General features: G+C 40.9%; 1 protein-coding gene across 3 annotated transcripts in view; it reads left to right on the forward strand.

Annotated features, from left to right (window-relative positions):
• The first annotated feature begins 5,026 nt into the window (after positions 1-5,026).
• Positions 5,027-17,133, forward strand: part of LOC112262692 (hexokinase-2-like) — a 92,396-nt gene continuing 80,289 nt past the window's right edge. For 2 of the 3 annotated variants that reach the window (XM_042331431.1, XM_042331432.1), the window contains exon 1: positions 5,089-5,370. In XM_042331431.1, coding sequence (XP_042187365.1) covers positions 5,308-5,370 — 63 coding nt within the window. In that variant the 5' untranslated portion in view covers positions 5,089-5,307. The other variant, XM_042331433.1, reaches the window with a different exon arrangement.

A 17,133-nucleotide genomic window follows, 5' to 3' on the forward strand; every position in this document is an offset into this window, starting at 1 on the left:
ATCTGGATGATCCAGAGGAGGAATGGGAGAAGGTCATGTGGTCTGATGAGACAAAAATAGAGCTTTTTGGTTTAAACTCCACTCGCCGTGTTTGGAGAAAGAAGAAGGGTGAGTACAACCCCAAGAACACCATACCAACTGTGAAGCATGGAGGTGGAAACATCATTCTATTGGGATGCTTTTCTGCAAAGGGGACAGGACGACTGCACCGTATTGAGGGGAGGATGGATGGGGCCATGTATAGCGAGATCTTGGCCAACAGCCTCCTTCCCTCAGTAAGAGCATTGAAAATGGGTCATGGCTGGGTCTTCCAGCATAACAATGACCCGAAACACACAGCCAGGGCAACTAAGGAGTGGCTCCGTAAGAAGCATCTCAAGGTCCTGGAGTGGCCTAGCCAGTCTCCAGACCTGAACCCAATAGAAAATCTTTGGAGGGAGCTGAAAGTCCGTATTGCCCAGCGACAGCCCCAAAACCTGAAGGACCTGGAGAAGGTCTGTATGGAGGAGTGGGCTAAAATCCCTGCTGCAGTGTGTGAAAACCCTGTCAAGAACTACAGGAAATGTATGATCTCTGTAATTGCAAACAAAGGTTTCTGTACCAAATATTAAGTTCTGCTTTTCTGATGTATCAAATACTTATGTCACGCAATAAAATGTAAATTAATTACTTAAAAATCATACAATGTGATTTTCTGGATTTTTGTTTTAGATTCCGTCTCTCACAGTTGAAGTGTACCTATGATAAAAAATTACAGACCTCTACAGGCTTTGTAAGTAGGAAAACCTGCAAAATCGGCAGTGTGTCAAATACTTGTTCTCCCCACTGTATATTAATTATTAATTACGGTTGACTTTCCTGAGTGAAGTTTGTTCAATAGGAAGTATTTGACTCTGATGTGTGCCACAGAAAGTATTTGACTCTAGTGAGAAAATTAAGGAAATTAGAGGGGGGGGGGGGGGTTCGGCAAGGCCATTTTCTTGCCTCCCGAGGGAGTAAAATGTAGGCAAGCAATAAACATTTCAGAACAACTAGTAGTCGAATAAGACATGGGAGAGATTTTTGAAAAGTAATTTATTTATAGACTAATACACAAATAGCCAAACCAAAAACTGCAGACATTACTAGTGCCTCCCCCACGAGCAAACCACCATAGAAAATAAATAAAAATGAAACGCAGCCTAATGTGATCGTTGACAGCGGCCTTGAAGGACACAAATAAATTATTTCTGATACTAAGATCAGTGAAATGTAGGCTAAACTGACAACGGAGTGAAGATTAGAAATCTCAACTAGTAAGCAAGTCGCAGTAATGAAGAATTGGGTATGTGTGTGTTCACACGAAGGGGGGGGGGTGGATTCTGTCAGGGGGAGATTTTCAGGGGGGGGGACTTCTGTCAGGAGGGAGATTTTCGGAGTCACACCAGACAACTATGTGAAAAATCTGTACGATGTGCCCACGAGCAACGTACTTATGCTAACCCTAATTGCAGTCTGTAAAAATGTAAATGATTTCAGATGTGTCCATTATTTGGGAAATAGTTCTTCTTGCAAAGCGTGTAAATGTTTTAAACAAACTATTATATTAACCTGACTATCCACAATAATCGCATTATTGTGTGCATGTAACCATGCTCATTGTTTCCGAGGTCGGACAGGCAGACAGCAAGGTTCATACAAAATATCACTGTCGGAAATAAAATGCTAGGCTAGAATAGAAGCAGGAGGAAATAATGTCTAAAAATAAATGCATTATTACTTATAACATTGGTCACGTGGCAGAGATAGAATGTTGGTCGCGGGTCTGTTTGTCTGTTAGCCCAGGGCTGTGGAATATGTGTGAATCCTTAGCCCAGGGCTAAAGCAGCCCAGGGTTAAAAAATGCTTGTGTAAACACAGGCTAAGCTATCCCAGGGCCAGTCTAGACTGGGGATAAGATAGCCCAGGGCTAATAACAATGCAGTGTGAAATGTCCTTGTAATGCCTAGCTTTGTGGGATATGCAGATGTATGTGAACCAAAGCACTGCGATTTTGTTAGTTAGTATGATAAAAATTGTATTACTTGTTGCAGAGAATGACCTTGGCTTGGCGCATGTAATACAATCATACACGCACGCACACACGCACGCACGCACACACACACACACACACTGAGTGGCACCTGGCTAGACAACAGTGTTGTGGAAATACTTCTCTCTGTCTTGTTGATTTAGTGCCATACAATAGATTCTTCCCCCACATTCTTGAGATTGACTTTTTTTCTATTCAGTACAAGAATGTGAAAATGTGCATTTTCACAGTGACAGAATCAGTCATTACAGAAACTTCATGCCAATAGATTGAACTACTCTCTGAGCGTAAGGACAAGTTCTCCACGTCTGGACTTTATGGCCATATACTCTTACAATCTCCACCCCTCAAAGCCTGATTCCTTTCTAGTTTCCTGCCTTTCTAGTGAGTTTTTCCTAGCCACTGTGCACTGTGCTTCTACGTCTGCTTTGCTTGCTCTTTGGGGTTTTAGGCTAGGTATCTGTAAATCAAATAACATTTTATTGGTCATGTACACATATTTTGCAAGTGTAGTGAAATGCTTGTTCCTAGCTCCAACAGTGCAGCAATACCTAACAATACAAAGCAACACATGCAAATCCCCAAAACAAAAAGAAAGGAATAAAGAAATATAAGAAATATATGTCAGAGTCCGGAATATATACACTACAGGTCAAAAGTTTTAGGACACCTACTCATTCAATGTTTTTTCTTTATTTTTTCTATTTTCTACATTGTAGAATAATAGTGAAGACATCAAAACTATGAAATAACACATATGGAATCATGTAACTATAAGAGTGTGCAACGCTGTCATCAAGGCAAAGGGTGGCTACTTTGAGGAATCTAAAATCTAAAATATTTAGATTTCTATAACACTTTTTTGGTTACTACATGATTCCATATGTGTTATTTCATACTTTTGATGTCTTCACTATTATTCTACAATGTAGAAAAATATGTCATGGCTTTAGATGCTTCTGATAGGCTAATTGACATAATTTGAGTCAATTGGAGGTGTACCTGTGGATGTATTTCAAGGCCTACCTTCAAACTCAGTGCCTCTTTGCTTGACATCATGGGAAAATCAAAAGAAATCAGCCAAGACCTCAGAAAAAAATTGTAGACCTCCAAAAGTCTGGTTCATCCTTAGGAGGAATTTGCAAATGCCTGAAGGTACCACGTTCATCTGTACAAACAATAGTACGCAAGTATAAACACCATGGGACCATGCAGCCATCACACCGCTCAAGAAGGAGACGCTTTCTGTCTCCTAGAGATGAACGTACTTTGTGGCAAAAGTGAAAATCAATCCCAGAACAAAAGCAAAGGACATTGTAATGATGCTGGAGGAAACAGGTACAAAAGTATCGATATCCACAGTAAAACGAGTTCTATATCAACATAACCTGAACCGCTGCTCAGCAAGGAACAAGCCACTGCTCCAAAATTGGCATAAAAAAGCCAGACTACGGTTTGCAACTGCACATGGGGACAAAGATCGTACTTTTTGGAGAAATGTCCTCTGGTCTGATGAAACAAAAATAGAACTGTTTGGCCATAATGACCATTGTTATGTTTGGAGGAAATTGGGGGACGCTTGCAAGCCGAAGAACACCATCCAAAACGCGAAGCACGGGGGTGGCAGCATCATGTTGTGGGGGGGCTTTGCTGCAGGAGGGACTGGTGCACTTCACAAAATAGATGGCATCATGAGGCAGGAAAATGATGTGGATATTTTGAAGCAGCATCTCAAGACATCAGTCAAGAAGTTAAAACTTGGACACAAATGGGTCTTCCAAATGGACAATGACTCCAAGCATACTTCCAAAGTTGTGGCAAAATGGCTTAAGGACAACAAAGTCAAGGTATTGGAGTGGCCATCACAAAGCTCTGACCTCAATCAGGAGGAATGGGCCAAAACTCACCCAACTTATTGTGGGAAGCTTGTGGAAGGCTACCCAAAATGATTGACCCAAGTTAAAAAATGTATAGGCAATGCTACCAAATACTAATCGAGTGTATGTAAACTTCTGACCCACTAGGGATGTAATGAAAGAAATAAAAGCTTAAATAAATTGTTCTCTGTGCTATTATTCTGACATTCTTAAAATGAAGTGGTGATCCTAACTGACCTAAGACAGGGAATTTTTATGAGGATTAAGTGTCAGGAATTGTGAAAAACGGAGTTTAAATGTATTTGGCTAAGGTGTATGTAAACTTCCGACTTCATTGTATATAAATAATGGTGTGTATAGACGTTATGGACAGTATATGAATAGAAAAGTTGTGTACAGCAATAGTTATATAGGATGTACCTTGACTAGAATACCTTATATACATATGAAGTGAGTAAATCAGTATGTAAACATTATTCAAGTTACAAGTACAACACTTTGTGACTACTGATGTAAAATCAGTTTTATAAAATACATTTGATTAAATGATTGTTTGAATCTAGGCTGTATAGCAAGGTTTCCCTAACTCTGTCCTTGGGACCCCAAGGGGTGCACATTTTGGTTTTTGACCTAGCACTACACAGCTGATTCAAATAATCAACTAATCATCAAGCTTTGATCATTTGAATCATTTGTGTAGTGTTAGGGCCAAACCCAAAAGATGCACCCCTTGGTGTCCAAAGGACAGAGTTTGGGAAACACTGTTATAGCTCTATGAGATACACTATTTTATTTAAAAAAGTAATTAAAATTTGCTCTGAGAGATAATCAAATCATTATGTTGTGATCTCACGTTGACATAATACCAGTAACCAAGGTCAGTGTTGTTTTACAGAAATAAGATTATGGAGTTGTATCTCTATCAATAAGGTACACTATATATCAAAGTAATTAAAAGTTGCTTTGAGAGTTAATTCAATCATAATATTTAATGCGATGTTGTATAATTGTGAGAAGATTTGATTATAGGTAGGCTATCAAATCCATTCATAAACTATTCGAGTATATCATCATTTGCTTTTCATTAGACGGCGACACGACATAAGCCACACCTTCCTCGTGCCTGCAATAACGGTAAGAATACTCGTTATTCGCGAATGACTTGCTTGAAGTATGTGACTTCTGTAGTCTACATCTCTATAAAGTCGTAGTAGCTAAAAGTGTTATTACGAAGGCAGATTCTGTTCAATGTTATGACTAGTTGCCGAATGTTTAACGAACAAGCCCGCAATTAGGAAATAATTAAATTAACATAGTTAGCTAGTTAAGTGGTAGAGGAGAAGGACATTCATAACGACGATGATAGCCTCTCATCTTCTGGCATACTACTTCACGGAGCTCCAACATGACAAGGTTCAACAAGTAAGTGGCTACTGGTTAGAAACATGTATTTTTGCTATTTTGAAGAAGCTAAGGTACTAGAAGGTACGCCACGTGACGTCTCTGATCATGTTGGCATTGCAGGGTCAGTGGAACATCAAGCCAGCCTCCTCGAGCCATTCACTATTCAGTTGAATTTACTCTTAGCAGTGGTAGCTAGCTAGTTTTATTTTCCGTCAAAATTGCACCACATCCATGTCTATCAACACTAGCTACGTACATTACTTTTGAAGACTGGCGATTTGCGAGCTATGCCCAAATATTGACTTTTACTGATTTGTTATCAGATATGCAATAAGCGCGCATCTTCTAGCGTCGGCACAATGCCTGTTAAAGCTGTTGGCCTGGTCTATGTATTGCTAGTTAAACATGTAACTCGTGTTTGACTATGTTATGCAGGGGTGAAAGTAGATTTAATTTCTTACAGATATGGGGACCTCTTATGTGGCCGCTTAATCATAGAATTACATACAAAATCCATATGAATTTAATAGGATATCTATGGGCCAAATAGTAAAGATTTGTCCTTTTAACGTTCAAATGTACTAGCCTACCTTTTAATGTGGCGTGAACACAACCAATCATGTTGTTTTCATCTGATTGTCAAACCATTACTTCAAAAGGTTTATGTAGGCTACCTATGCACGTTAATCAGGGATGGCTGAATGACATTGGATGCGGAAAAGTATTGAGAGGTTAACATGCTGACTAGACCGGGACGCGCGTTCGTCTGCGTGCGGCATTGCGCGCATGTTGATATTGTTCATACACACCAGAAGCTATCAGGACAAACATAAAATATATTTGGATTTGTTTATCAGTTTTTTTGGTTAGTACATAGTTTTGATGTGTTCACTATTATTCTACAATGTGTCCAAACTTTTGACTAGTACTGTAGTTTATGTGTAATTTCGAGGGTCCGGGCGTGCCGGCTGAGTTGCATCGTTTGTTTCCCGCTCATCAACTTGGATGCAGTCAAGGATATGTTTTGCGTTATTCTAAAGTCATACTTCAACATGTAGCATGTTTTTGTTTCCCTGACAGTAAATTTGATTAGTAATAGAGTTATAGTAATTAAAACAGTCCCATAGCAGCTTCTTTTTACAAAGTAAAACGTACAAGAGAATTGTATGAACCCGCAAGGCCCGAGGTCAAATTATTTGCTGCTGGTAAATAGGCATAACACAAACTCATCATTACACTTTTGTCTTTCTAAATTAAATCAACTTCTTCACCCTACTTATCATTCAGTTAGGCATAATTCAAATTTTAATTGTGAAGTAAGGTGAACAATTATCACCCATTTGTCATTCATTCAGTGAGGAGAGAGAGACGCATTAGCACCTGGCTGGGTACCAATGTCCTACAGCACATTGTCTTGGAAGGTTAAGTTAGGAATAGGTGTGAAAAAAATAGGTAAAAAGACTCTAAATACTTTTCTGTTTGTGATTTCAAAATTCTGACATTGACAATAAAGTCAGGGAAGGAGCAGGGCATGCACTATATATACGAAAGCTATTTCAGCCACACCACCTTAATGTTGCTGGACCCCAGGAAGAGTAGCTGCTGCTTTGGCAACAGCTAATGGGGATCCTTAATAAATACAAATACCCGTTGCTGACAGGTGTATAAAATCGAGCAAACAGCCATGCAATCTTCATAGAAGACATTGGCAGTAGAATGGCCTTACTGAAGAGCTCAGTGACTTTCAACATGGCACTGTCATAGGATGTCACCTTACCAACAAGTCAGTTTGTCAAATTTCTGCCCTGCTAGAGCTGCCAACTATAAGTGCTGTTATTGTGAAGTGGAAACGTCTAGGAGCAACAACGGCTCAGCCACAAAGTGGTAGGCCGAACAAGCTCACAGAACGGGACCGTCGAGTGCTGAAGCAAGTTGCATGTAAAAATCATCTGTCCTCGCTTGCAACACTCACTACCAAGTTCCAAACTGCCTCTGGAAGCAACATCAGCACAATAACTGTTAGTTGGGAGCTTCATGAAATGGGTTTCCATGGCCGAGCAGCCGGAACACAAGCCTAAGGTCATCATGCGCAATGCCAAGCGTCTGCTGGAATGGTGTATAGCTCGCCTCCATTGGACTCTGGAGCAGTGGAAACATATTATCTGAAGTGATGAATCACGTTTCACCCTCTGGTTGTCCAACGGACAAATCTGGGTTTGGCAGATGCTAGGAGAAAGCTACCTGCCCCAAAGTAGTGGCAACTGTAAAGTTTAGTGGAGGAGGAATAATGGTCTGGGGCTGTTTTTTCATGGTTCGGGCTAGGCCCCTTAGTTCCAGTGAAGGACAATCTTAACGCTACAGCATACAATGACATTCTAGACAATTCTGTGCTTCCAACTTTGTGGCAACAGTTTCGGGAAGGCCCTTTACTGTTTCAGCATGACGAGGCCTCTGTGCACAAAGCGAGGTGCATACAGAAATGGTTTGTTGAGATTGGTGTGGAAGGACTTGACTGGCCTGCACAGAACCCTGACCTCAACCCCATCGAACACCTTTGGGATGAATTGGAACGTCAACTGCGAGCCAGGACGTATCTGCCAACATCAGTGCCTAACCTCACTAATGCTCTTAGTGAGGTTGGAAGCAAGGCCCTGCAGCAATGTTCCAACATTTACTGCAAAGCCTTCCTAGAAGAGTGGAGGCTGTTATAACAGCAAAGGGGGGAACAATTCCATTTTAATGCCCACGATTTTGGAATGAGAAGTTATGGCTTTCAAAAAAAAGAAGAATGAAAGTTGTAGCCTGGGCATAGGCTATTCCCAATCACAACTTTATGATGGATGGAGCAAACAGTGTTATTTATTTTTCTATTATTTCGAGTCAAACCAATTATCCTATTCTGAAGACGGTAGACTGCTTCTATCCAGGCCTGATGTCACTATGATAAGATAGCCCCTTTGTCATCAGTCACTACAAGTTAGTTCTGAATGATTTGTTGGCGTAAAATTTTGCCTAGCTTAAAGGTGAGCCACTTTTGTGGTACCGGTTATCCCGAGTTGAACTCAGTTGACCAAGTTACCTAGCTAACTCCTCAAATTACATTCATAGTATAGGCTCTGTTCGCCAGCTGTGTTTAACTTGCTAAGCCTGTTAGGTTCGGCCAGCCACAAACTGTGCACTACTAGCCTCTAACTTTATTGACATTTCACAGCTCCAACTTAGGTCAATAAAATGTACAATTTTGGACAGCCCACAGGCTACTTCTCCTGCCTGCCTCTCCGTCACTGGCTTTCCTACATTTGTGCTTCTCACCATTCCGAGATTTTCTCTTTAGGCTTTATCCTACTTCTGATTTACGCCATGACAATATGATTCCTACTGCAGTCTAGTGTAAAAAGTCACATACCCCTTTTGGTGTCTCAACTCTCCGTCCCGCTCAACTCTCTCACTCGTGAGATTTTGCAATCTCCAGTTTCAAATTTGAATGCTGTATCGTCAGTTTGTTCCAGATTGCTGCTGGAACATTGTGTCCTGTCAGTGTAATAGATACAGTACATTCGGAAAGTATTCAGACCCCTTGACTTTTTCCACGTTTTGTTACATTACAGCCTTATTCTAATATGGATCTTATAGTAATCAATCTACACACAATACCTCATAATGACAAAGCGAAACATATTTTTATACATAAGTGTTCAGACCCTTTACTCAGTTCCTTGTTGAAGCACCTTTGGCAATGATTATAGCCTCGAGTCTTGGGTATGACGCTACAAGCTTGGCACACCTGTTTTTGGGGAGTTTCTCCCATTCTTCTCTGCAGATCCTCTCGAGCTCTCAGGTTTGATGGGGAGCGTCGCTATACAGCAATAAAATCTTCAGGTCTCTCCAGAGATGTTCGACCGGGTTCAAGTCCGGGCTCTGGCTGGGCTACTCTAGGACATTCACAGACTTGTCCCAAAGCCACTCCTGCATTGTCTTGGCTGTGTGATTATGGTCATTGTCATGTTGGAAGGTGAACCTTCACCCCAGTCTGAGGTCCTTAGCGCTCTGGGCAGATTTTCATGAAGTATCTTTCTGTACTTTGCTCCATTCATCATTCCCTAAATCCTGACTAGTCTCCCAGTCCTTGCTGCTGGAAAAAAATCCCCACAGCATGATGGTGCCACCACCATGCTTCACCTTAGGGATAGAGCCAGGTTTTCTACAGACGGGACGCTTGGCATTCAAATCAAATCAAACTGTATTTGTCACATGCGCCGAATACAACAAGTGTAGACCTTACCATGAAATGATTACTACAAGCCCTTAACAAACAGTGCAGTTCAAGAAGAGTTAAGAAAATATTTACCAAATAAACTAAAGTTTTTAAAAAAGAAAGAAAAAAGTAACACAATAACGAGGCTATATACAGGATGTACCGGTACAGAGTCAGTGTGCGAGTGTACAGGTTAGAGGTGATTTGTACTTGTAAGTAGGGGTGACGTGACTATACATAGATAATAAACAGCGAGTAGCAGCAGTGTACAAAACAAATGGAGGGGGGTCCAGTGGTACCACTTCCTGTGCGGTAGCAGAGAAAACAGTCTATGACTTGGGTGACTGGAGTCTCTGACAATTTTATGGACTTTTCTCTGACACCACCTATTATATAGGTCCAGGATTCCAGGAAGCTTGGTCCCAGTGATGTACTGGGCCGTACGCACTACCCTCTGTAGTGCCTTACGGTCAGATGCTGTGCAGTTGCCATACCAGTTGGTGATGCAACCGGTCAGGATGCTCTCGATTGTGCAGCTGTAGAACTTTTTGAGGATCTGGGGACCCATGCAAAATCTTTTCAATATCATGAGGGGGAAAAGGTGTTGTGCCCTCTTCACAACTGTCTTTGTGTGTTTGGACCATGATAGTTTGTTGGTGATGTGGACACCAAGAAACTTGAAACTCTCGACCCGCTCCACTATAGCGCTGTTGATGTTAATGGGGGCCTGTTCGGTCCGCCTTTTCCTGTAGTCAACGATCAGCTCCTTTGTCTTGCTCACATTGAGGGAGTGGTTGTTGTCCTGGCACCACACTGCCAATTCTCTAACCTCCTCCCTGTAGCCGTCTCATCGTTGTCGGTGATCAGGCCTACCCCTGTTGTGTCGTCAGCAAACTTGATGGTGTTGGAGTCGTGTTTTGCCACGCGGTCGTGGGTGAACAGGTAGTACAGGAGGGGACTAAGTACACACCCTTGAGGGGCCCCAGTGTTGAGGATCAGCGTGGCAGACGTGTTGTTGCCTACCCTTACCACCTGGGGGTGGCCCGTCAGGAAGTCCAGGATCCAGTTGCAGAGAGAGGTATTTAGTTCCAGGGTCCTTAGCTTAGTGATGAGCTTCGTGGGCACTATGGTGATTCGCAATAAACAGTATTCTCACAAAGGTGTTCCTTTTGTCTAGGTGGGAAAGGGCAGTATGGAGTGCGATTGAGATTGCGTCATCTTAGGATCTGTTGGGGCAGTATGCGATTTGGAGTGGGTCTAGGGTATCCGGGAGGATGCTGTTGATGTGAGCCATGACCAGCCTTTCAAAGCACTTCATGGCTACCGACGTGAGTGCTACGGGGCGGTAATTATTTAGGCAGGTTACCCTCACATCCTTGGGCACAGGGACTATGGTGGTCTGCTTGAAACATGTAGGTATTACAGACTCAGTCAGGGAGATATTGAAAATGCCAGTGAAGACTCTTGCCAGTTGGTCCGCGCATGCTTTGAGTACATGTCCTGGTAATCGATCTGACCCTGCGGCTTTGTGAATGTTGACCTGTTTAACCTCTCTGGGATATGTGGGATGGTAGCATCCCACCTCGCCAACAGCCAGTGAAATTGCATGGCGCCAAATTCAAAACAACAGAAATCCCATAATTAAAATTCCTCAAACATACAGGTATTTTACACCATTTAAAAGATGAACTTCTTGTAAATCCAGCCACAGTGTTCAATTTCAAATAGGCTTTGCGGCGAAATACACCAAACAATTATGTTAGGTCAGTACCTAGTCACAGAAAACCATACAGCCATTTTCCAGCCAAGGAGAGGGCTCACAAAATCAGAAATAGCGATTAAATTAATCACTAACCTTTGATCTTCATCAGATGGCACTCACAGGACTTCATGTTACACAATAAATGTGTGTTTTGTTCGATAAAGTTAATCTTTATGTCCAAAAACCTAATTTGAAATTGGTGTGTTATGATCAGAAATGCATTGTCTCAAACAAACATCCGGTGAAAGTGCAGAGAGTCACATCAAATTACAGAAGTACTCATAATAAACATTGATAAAAGATACAAGTGTTATGCATGGAAATATAGACAAACTTCTCCTTAATGCAACCGCTGTGTCAGATTTCAAAAAGACTTTACGGCGAAGGCACACCTTGCGATTATGTTAAGTCAGCGCTAGTCACAGAAAAACATCCAGCCATTTTCCAAAGGAGAGGTGTCAGAAAAGTCAGAAATAGCATTATTAATATTCACTTACCTTTGATGATCTTGATCGAAATGCACTCCCAGGAATCCCAGTTCCACAATAAATGTTTGTTTTGTTCGATGAAGTCCATTATTTATGTCCAAATACCTCCTTTTTGTTTGCGCGTTTAGCCCAGTAATCACTTGTTCAGACAAAATGTCACAAAAGTTATATTACAGTTCGTAGAAACATGTCAAACGATGTATAGAATCAATCTTTAGGATGTTTTTATCATAAATCTTCAATATTGTTCCAACCGGAGAATTCCTTTGTCTTTAGAAATGCAATGGAATGCAACTACCTCTCACGGCCACGCATGTGATCAGCTCATGGCACTCTGCCAGACTTCTGGTTTAAACAGCTCTCATTCTCTCCTCCTTCACAGTAGAAGCCTCAAACAAGGTTCTAAAGCCTGTTGACATCTAGTGGAAGCCTTAGGAAGTGAAAAATGACCCATGGCTTCTGGTTGGGATATATAGAGTTGAAGTCGGAAGATTACATACACTTAGGTTGGAGTCATTAAAACTAGTTTTTCAACCACTCCACTAATTTCTTGTTAACAAACCATAGTTTTGGCAAGTCGGTTAGGACATCTACTTTGTGCATGATACAAGTAATTTTTCCAACAATTGTTTACAGACAGATTATTTCACTTATAATTCACTGTATTCAAATTTCAGTGGGTCAGAAGTTCACATACACTAAGTTGACTGTACCTTTAAACAGCTTAGAAAATTGCAGAAAATGAAAATGATTTAGAAGCTTCTGATAGGCTAATTGACATAATTTGAGTCAATTGGAGGTGTACCCATGGGTGTATTTTAAGGCCTACCTTCAAACTCAGTGCCTCTTTGCTTGACATCATGGGAAATTCAAAAGAAATCAGCCAAGACCTCAGAAAAAAAATTGTAGACCTCCACCTGTCTGGTTCATCCCTGGGAGCAATTTCCAAACGCCTGAAGGTACCATGTTCATCTGGACAAACAAGAGTACGCAAGTATAAACACCATGAGACCACGCAGCCGTCATACCGCTCAGGAAGGAGAGGTTTTCTGTCTCCTAAGAGATGAACGTACTTTGGTGTGAAAAGTGCAAATCAATCCCAGAACAGCAAAAGACCTTGTGAAGATTCTGGAGGGAATAGGCACAAAAGTATCTACTAGAGGTTGACCGATTAATCATTAATTAATTAGGGCCGATTTCAAGTTTTCATAACAATCGGAAATCTGTGTTTTTGGGCGCCGATGTGCCAATTAAAAAAAATATATTTTTGTATCTATATATATATATATATATATATATATATATATATATATATATATATTTTGTTTTTACACCATTATTTAATGAGCCAAGTCAGTTAAGAACACATTGTTATTTTCAATGACGGCCTAGGAACGGTGGGTTAACTGCCTCGTTCAGGGGCAGAACGACAGATTTTCACCTTGTCAGCTCGGGGGATCCAATCTTGCAACCTTACAGCTAACTAGTCCAACGCAATAACGACCTGCCTCTCTCTCGTTGATCTCCACAAGGAGACTGCCTGTTACGCGAATGCAGTAAGCCAAGGTAAGTTGCTAGCTAGCATTAAACTTATCTTATAAAAAACAATCAATCATAATCACTAGTTAACTACACATGGTTGATGATATTACTAGATATTATCTAGCATGTCCTGCGTACAAGTATCTAAGTATCTGACTGAGCGGTGGTAGGCAGAAGCAGGCGCGTAAACATTCATTCAAACAGCACTATCGTGTGTTTTGCCAGCAGCTCTTCGTTGTGCGTCAAGCATGGCGCTGTTTATGACTTCAAGCCTATCAACTCCCGAGATGAGGCTGGTGTAACTGAAGTGAAATGGCTAGCTAGTTAGCGCGCGCTAATAGAGTTTCAAACGTCACTCACTCTGAGGCTTCTAGTGATTGTTCCCCTTGCTCTGCATGGGTAACCCTGCTTCGATGGTGGCTGTTGTCGTTGTGTTGCTGGTTCGAGCCCAGGGAGGAGCGAGGAGAGGGACGGAAGCTATACTGTTACACTGGCAATACTAAAGTGCCTATAAGAACATCCAATAGTTAAGGGTTAATGAAATACAAATGGTATAGAGGGAAATAGTCCTATAATTCCTATTATAACTACAACCTAAAACTTCTTACCTGGGAATATTGAAGACTCATGTTAAAAGAAACCACCAGCTTTCATATGTTCTCATGTTCTGAGCAAGGAACTGAAACGTTAGCTTTCTTACATAGCACATATTGCACTTTTACTTTCTTCTCCAACACTTTGTTTTTGCATTATTTAAACCAAATTGAACATGTTTCATTATTTACTTGAGGCTAAATTGATTTTATTGATGTATTATATTAAGGTAAAATAAGTGTGCATTCAGTTTGTTGTAATTGTCATTATTACAACAACAAAAACAATCACAAAAACAAAACCGCCCGATTTAATCGGGATCAGCTTTTTTGGTCCTCCAATAATCGGTATCGGTATCGGCATTGAAAAATCAGAATCGGTCGACCTCTAGTATCTACAGTTGAAGTCGGAAGTTTACATACACCTTTGCCAAATACATTTAAACTCAGTTTTTCTCAATTCCTGAAACTTAATCCTCGTAAAATGTTCCTGTTTTAGGTCACTTAGGATCACCACTTTATTTTAAGAAAGTTAAATGTCAGAATGATTTATTTCAGATTTGATTTCTTTAATCACATTCAGTGGGTCAGAAGTTTACTTACACTCAATTAGTATTTGGTAGCATTGCCTTTAAATGGTTTAACTTGGGTCAAACGTTTTGGGTAGCTGTAACGGCCGTTGGTAGAAGAAGGTGAGGACCAAGTTGCAGCGTGGTACGTGTTCATAATTAGTTTATTAGCAACTGAACACTAAATACGAAAATTGACAAAAAGAATAACCGAAACATTTCTGTCTGGTACAGATACGAAACAGAAAACAACTACCCACAAAACCCATGTGGGCAAGAGCTACCTAAGTATGGTTCTCAATCATAGACAACGACAGACAGCAGTCCCTGATTGAGAACCATACCCGGCCAAAAACAAAGAAAGACAAAAACATAGAAGAAAGAACATAGAATGCCCAACCTAGTTACACCCTGGCCTAACCAAAATAGAAAATAAAAAGCCTCTCTATGGCCAGGGTGTGACAGTAGCCTTCCACAAGCTTCCCACAATAAGTTGGGTCAAATTTGGTCCATTCCTCCTGACAGAGAGGTGTAACGGAGTCAGGTTTGTAGGCCTCCTTGTTTGCACACGCTTTTTCAGTTTATCTCACACATTTTCTATAGGATGAGGTCATGGCTTTGTGATGGCCACTCCAATACCTTGACTTTGTTGTCCTTAAGCCATTTTGCACTACTTTGGAAGTATACTTGGGGTCATTGTCCATATGGAAGACCCATTTGGGACCAAGCTTTAACGTGTTTTGGAAAGGGGGAACCCCGTTCCATCGCAACCCCTTGCCTAGAGCCAATGAAATTGCAGGGCGCCAAATACGAAACAACATAAATCTCATAAATCAAATTTCTCAAACATACAAGTATTAGGCACCATTTTAATGATAAAATTCTCATTAATCCAGCCACAGTGTCTGATTTAAAAAATGCTTTACAGCGAAAGCACCACAAACGATAATGTTAGATCACCACCAAGCCACAGAATAAACACAGCCATTTTTCCAGCCAAAGAGAGGAGTCACAAAAAGCACAAATAGAGTTAAAATTAATCACTAACCTTTGATGATCTTCATCAGATGACATTCATAGGACTTCATGTTACACAATACATGTATGTTTTGTTCGGTAAAGTGCATATTTATATTAAAAAATCTAATTTTACATTGGCACGTTACGTTCAGTAGTTCTAAAACATGCAATGATTTAGCTTAGAGCCCCATCAAATTACAGAAATATTCATAATAAACATTGATAAAGATATGACTATTATACATGGAATTAGAGATAAACTTCTCCTCAATGCAACCGCTGTGTCAGATTTTTAAAAAACTTTACGGAAAAAGCAAACCATGCTTTTCTGAGAACAGCGTTCAGACAACAAAGAAGCCAAAGTGATATCCGCCATATTGTGTAGTCAACATTAGTCAAAAATAGCATTATTAATATTCACTTACCTTTGATGGTCTTCATCAGAATGCACTCCCAGGAATCCCAGGTCCACAATAAATGCTTGATTTGTTCGATAATGTCCGGCATTTATGTCGAAATAGATCTGGTAAGCAAATCCAAACGCGCGTGCAGGTCCAGCAGAATGTCGGACGAAAAGTTCAAAAAGTTATATAACAGTCCGTAGAAACCTGTCAAACTAATTATAGAATCAATCTTTAGGATTTTCTTAACATAAATGTTCAATAATGTTCCAACCGGAGAATTCCTATGTCTGTAGAAAAGCAATAGAATGAGAGCTAACTCTCTCGTGAGCGCACGTCATGAGACCAAGGCACTCTGCCAGACAACTGACTCATACGGGTTTCATGAGCCCCTCCTTTATAGTATAATCCTCAAACAAGTTTCTAAAGATGGTTGACATCTAGTGGAAGCCTTAGGAAGTGAAAAATGACCCCATAGACACTGTGTATTCGATAGGCCATATTAGCATCTGGGACAGAGTAGCAGGCAGTTTACTTTGGGCACCTTATTCATCCAAGCTACTCAATACTGCCCCCCTGTCACCAAGAAGTTTTAACTTCCTGACTGATGTCTTGAGATGTTGCTTCAATATACCCACATAATTTTCCTACCTCATGAAGCCATCTATTTTGTGAAGTGCACCAGTCCATCTTTCAGCAAAGCACCCCCACAACATGATGCTGCCACCCCTGTGCTTCACGGTTTGGATGGTGTTCTTCGGCTTGCAAGCATCACCCTTTTTCCTCCAAATATAACAATGGTCATTATGGCCAAACAGTTCTATTTTTGTTTCATCAGACCAGAGGACATTTCTCCAAAAAGTACGATCTTTGTCCCCATGTGCAGTTGCAAACCGTAGTCTTTCTTTTTTTATGGTGGTTTTCAAGAAATGGCTTCTTCCTTGCTCAGCAGACCTCCCTGACCAAGGCCCTTCTCCCCCGATTGCTCCGTTTGGCCGGGCGGCCAGCTCTAGGAAGAGTCTTGGTGGTTCCAAACTACTTGTGTTCTTGAGAACCTTCGATGCTGCAGAAATGCCTAGATCTGTGCCTCGAGACAATCCTGTCTTGTAGCTCTACGGACAATTCCTTTGACCTTATGGCTTGGTTTTTGG

The sequence above is a fragment of the Oncorhynchus tshawytscha genome, linkage group LG12, assembly GCF_018296145.1.
Source record: "Oncorhynchus tshawytscha isolate Ot180627B linkage group LG12, Otsh_v2.0, whole genome shotgun sequence".
NCBI lineage: Eukaryota > Metazoa > Chordata > Actinopteri > Salmoniformes > Salmonidae > Oncorhynchus > Oncorhynchus tshawytscha.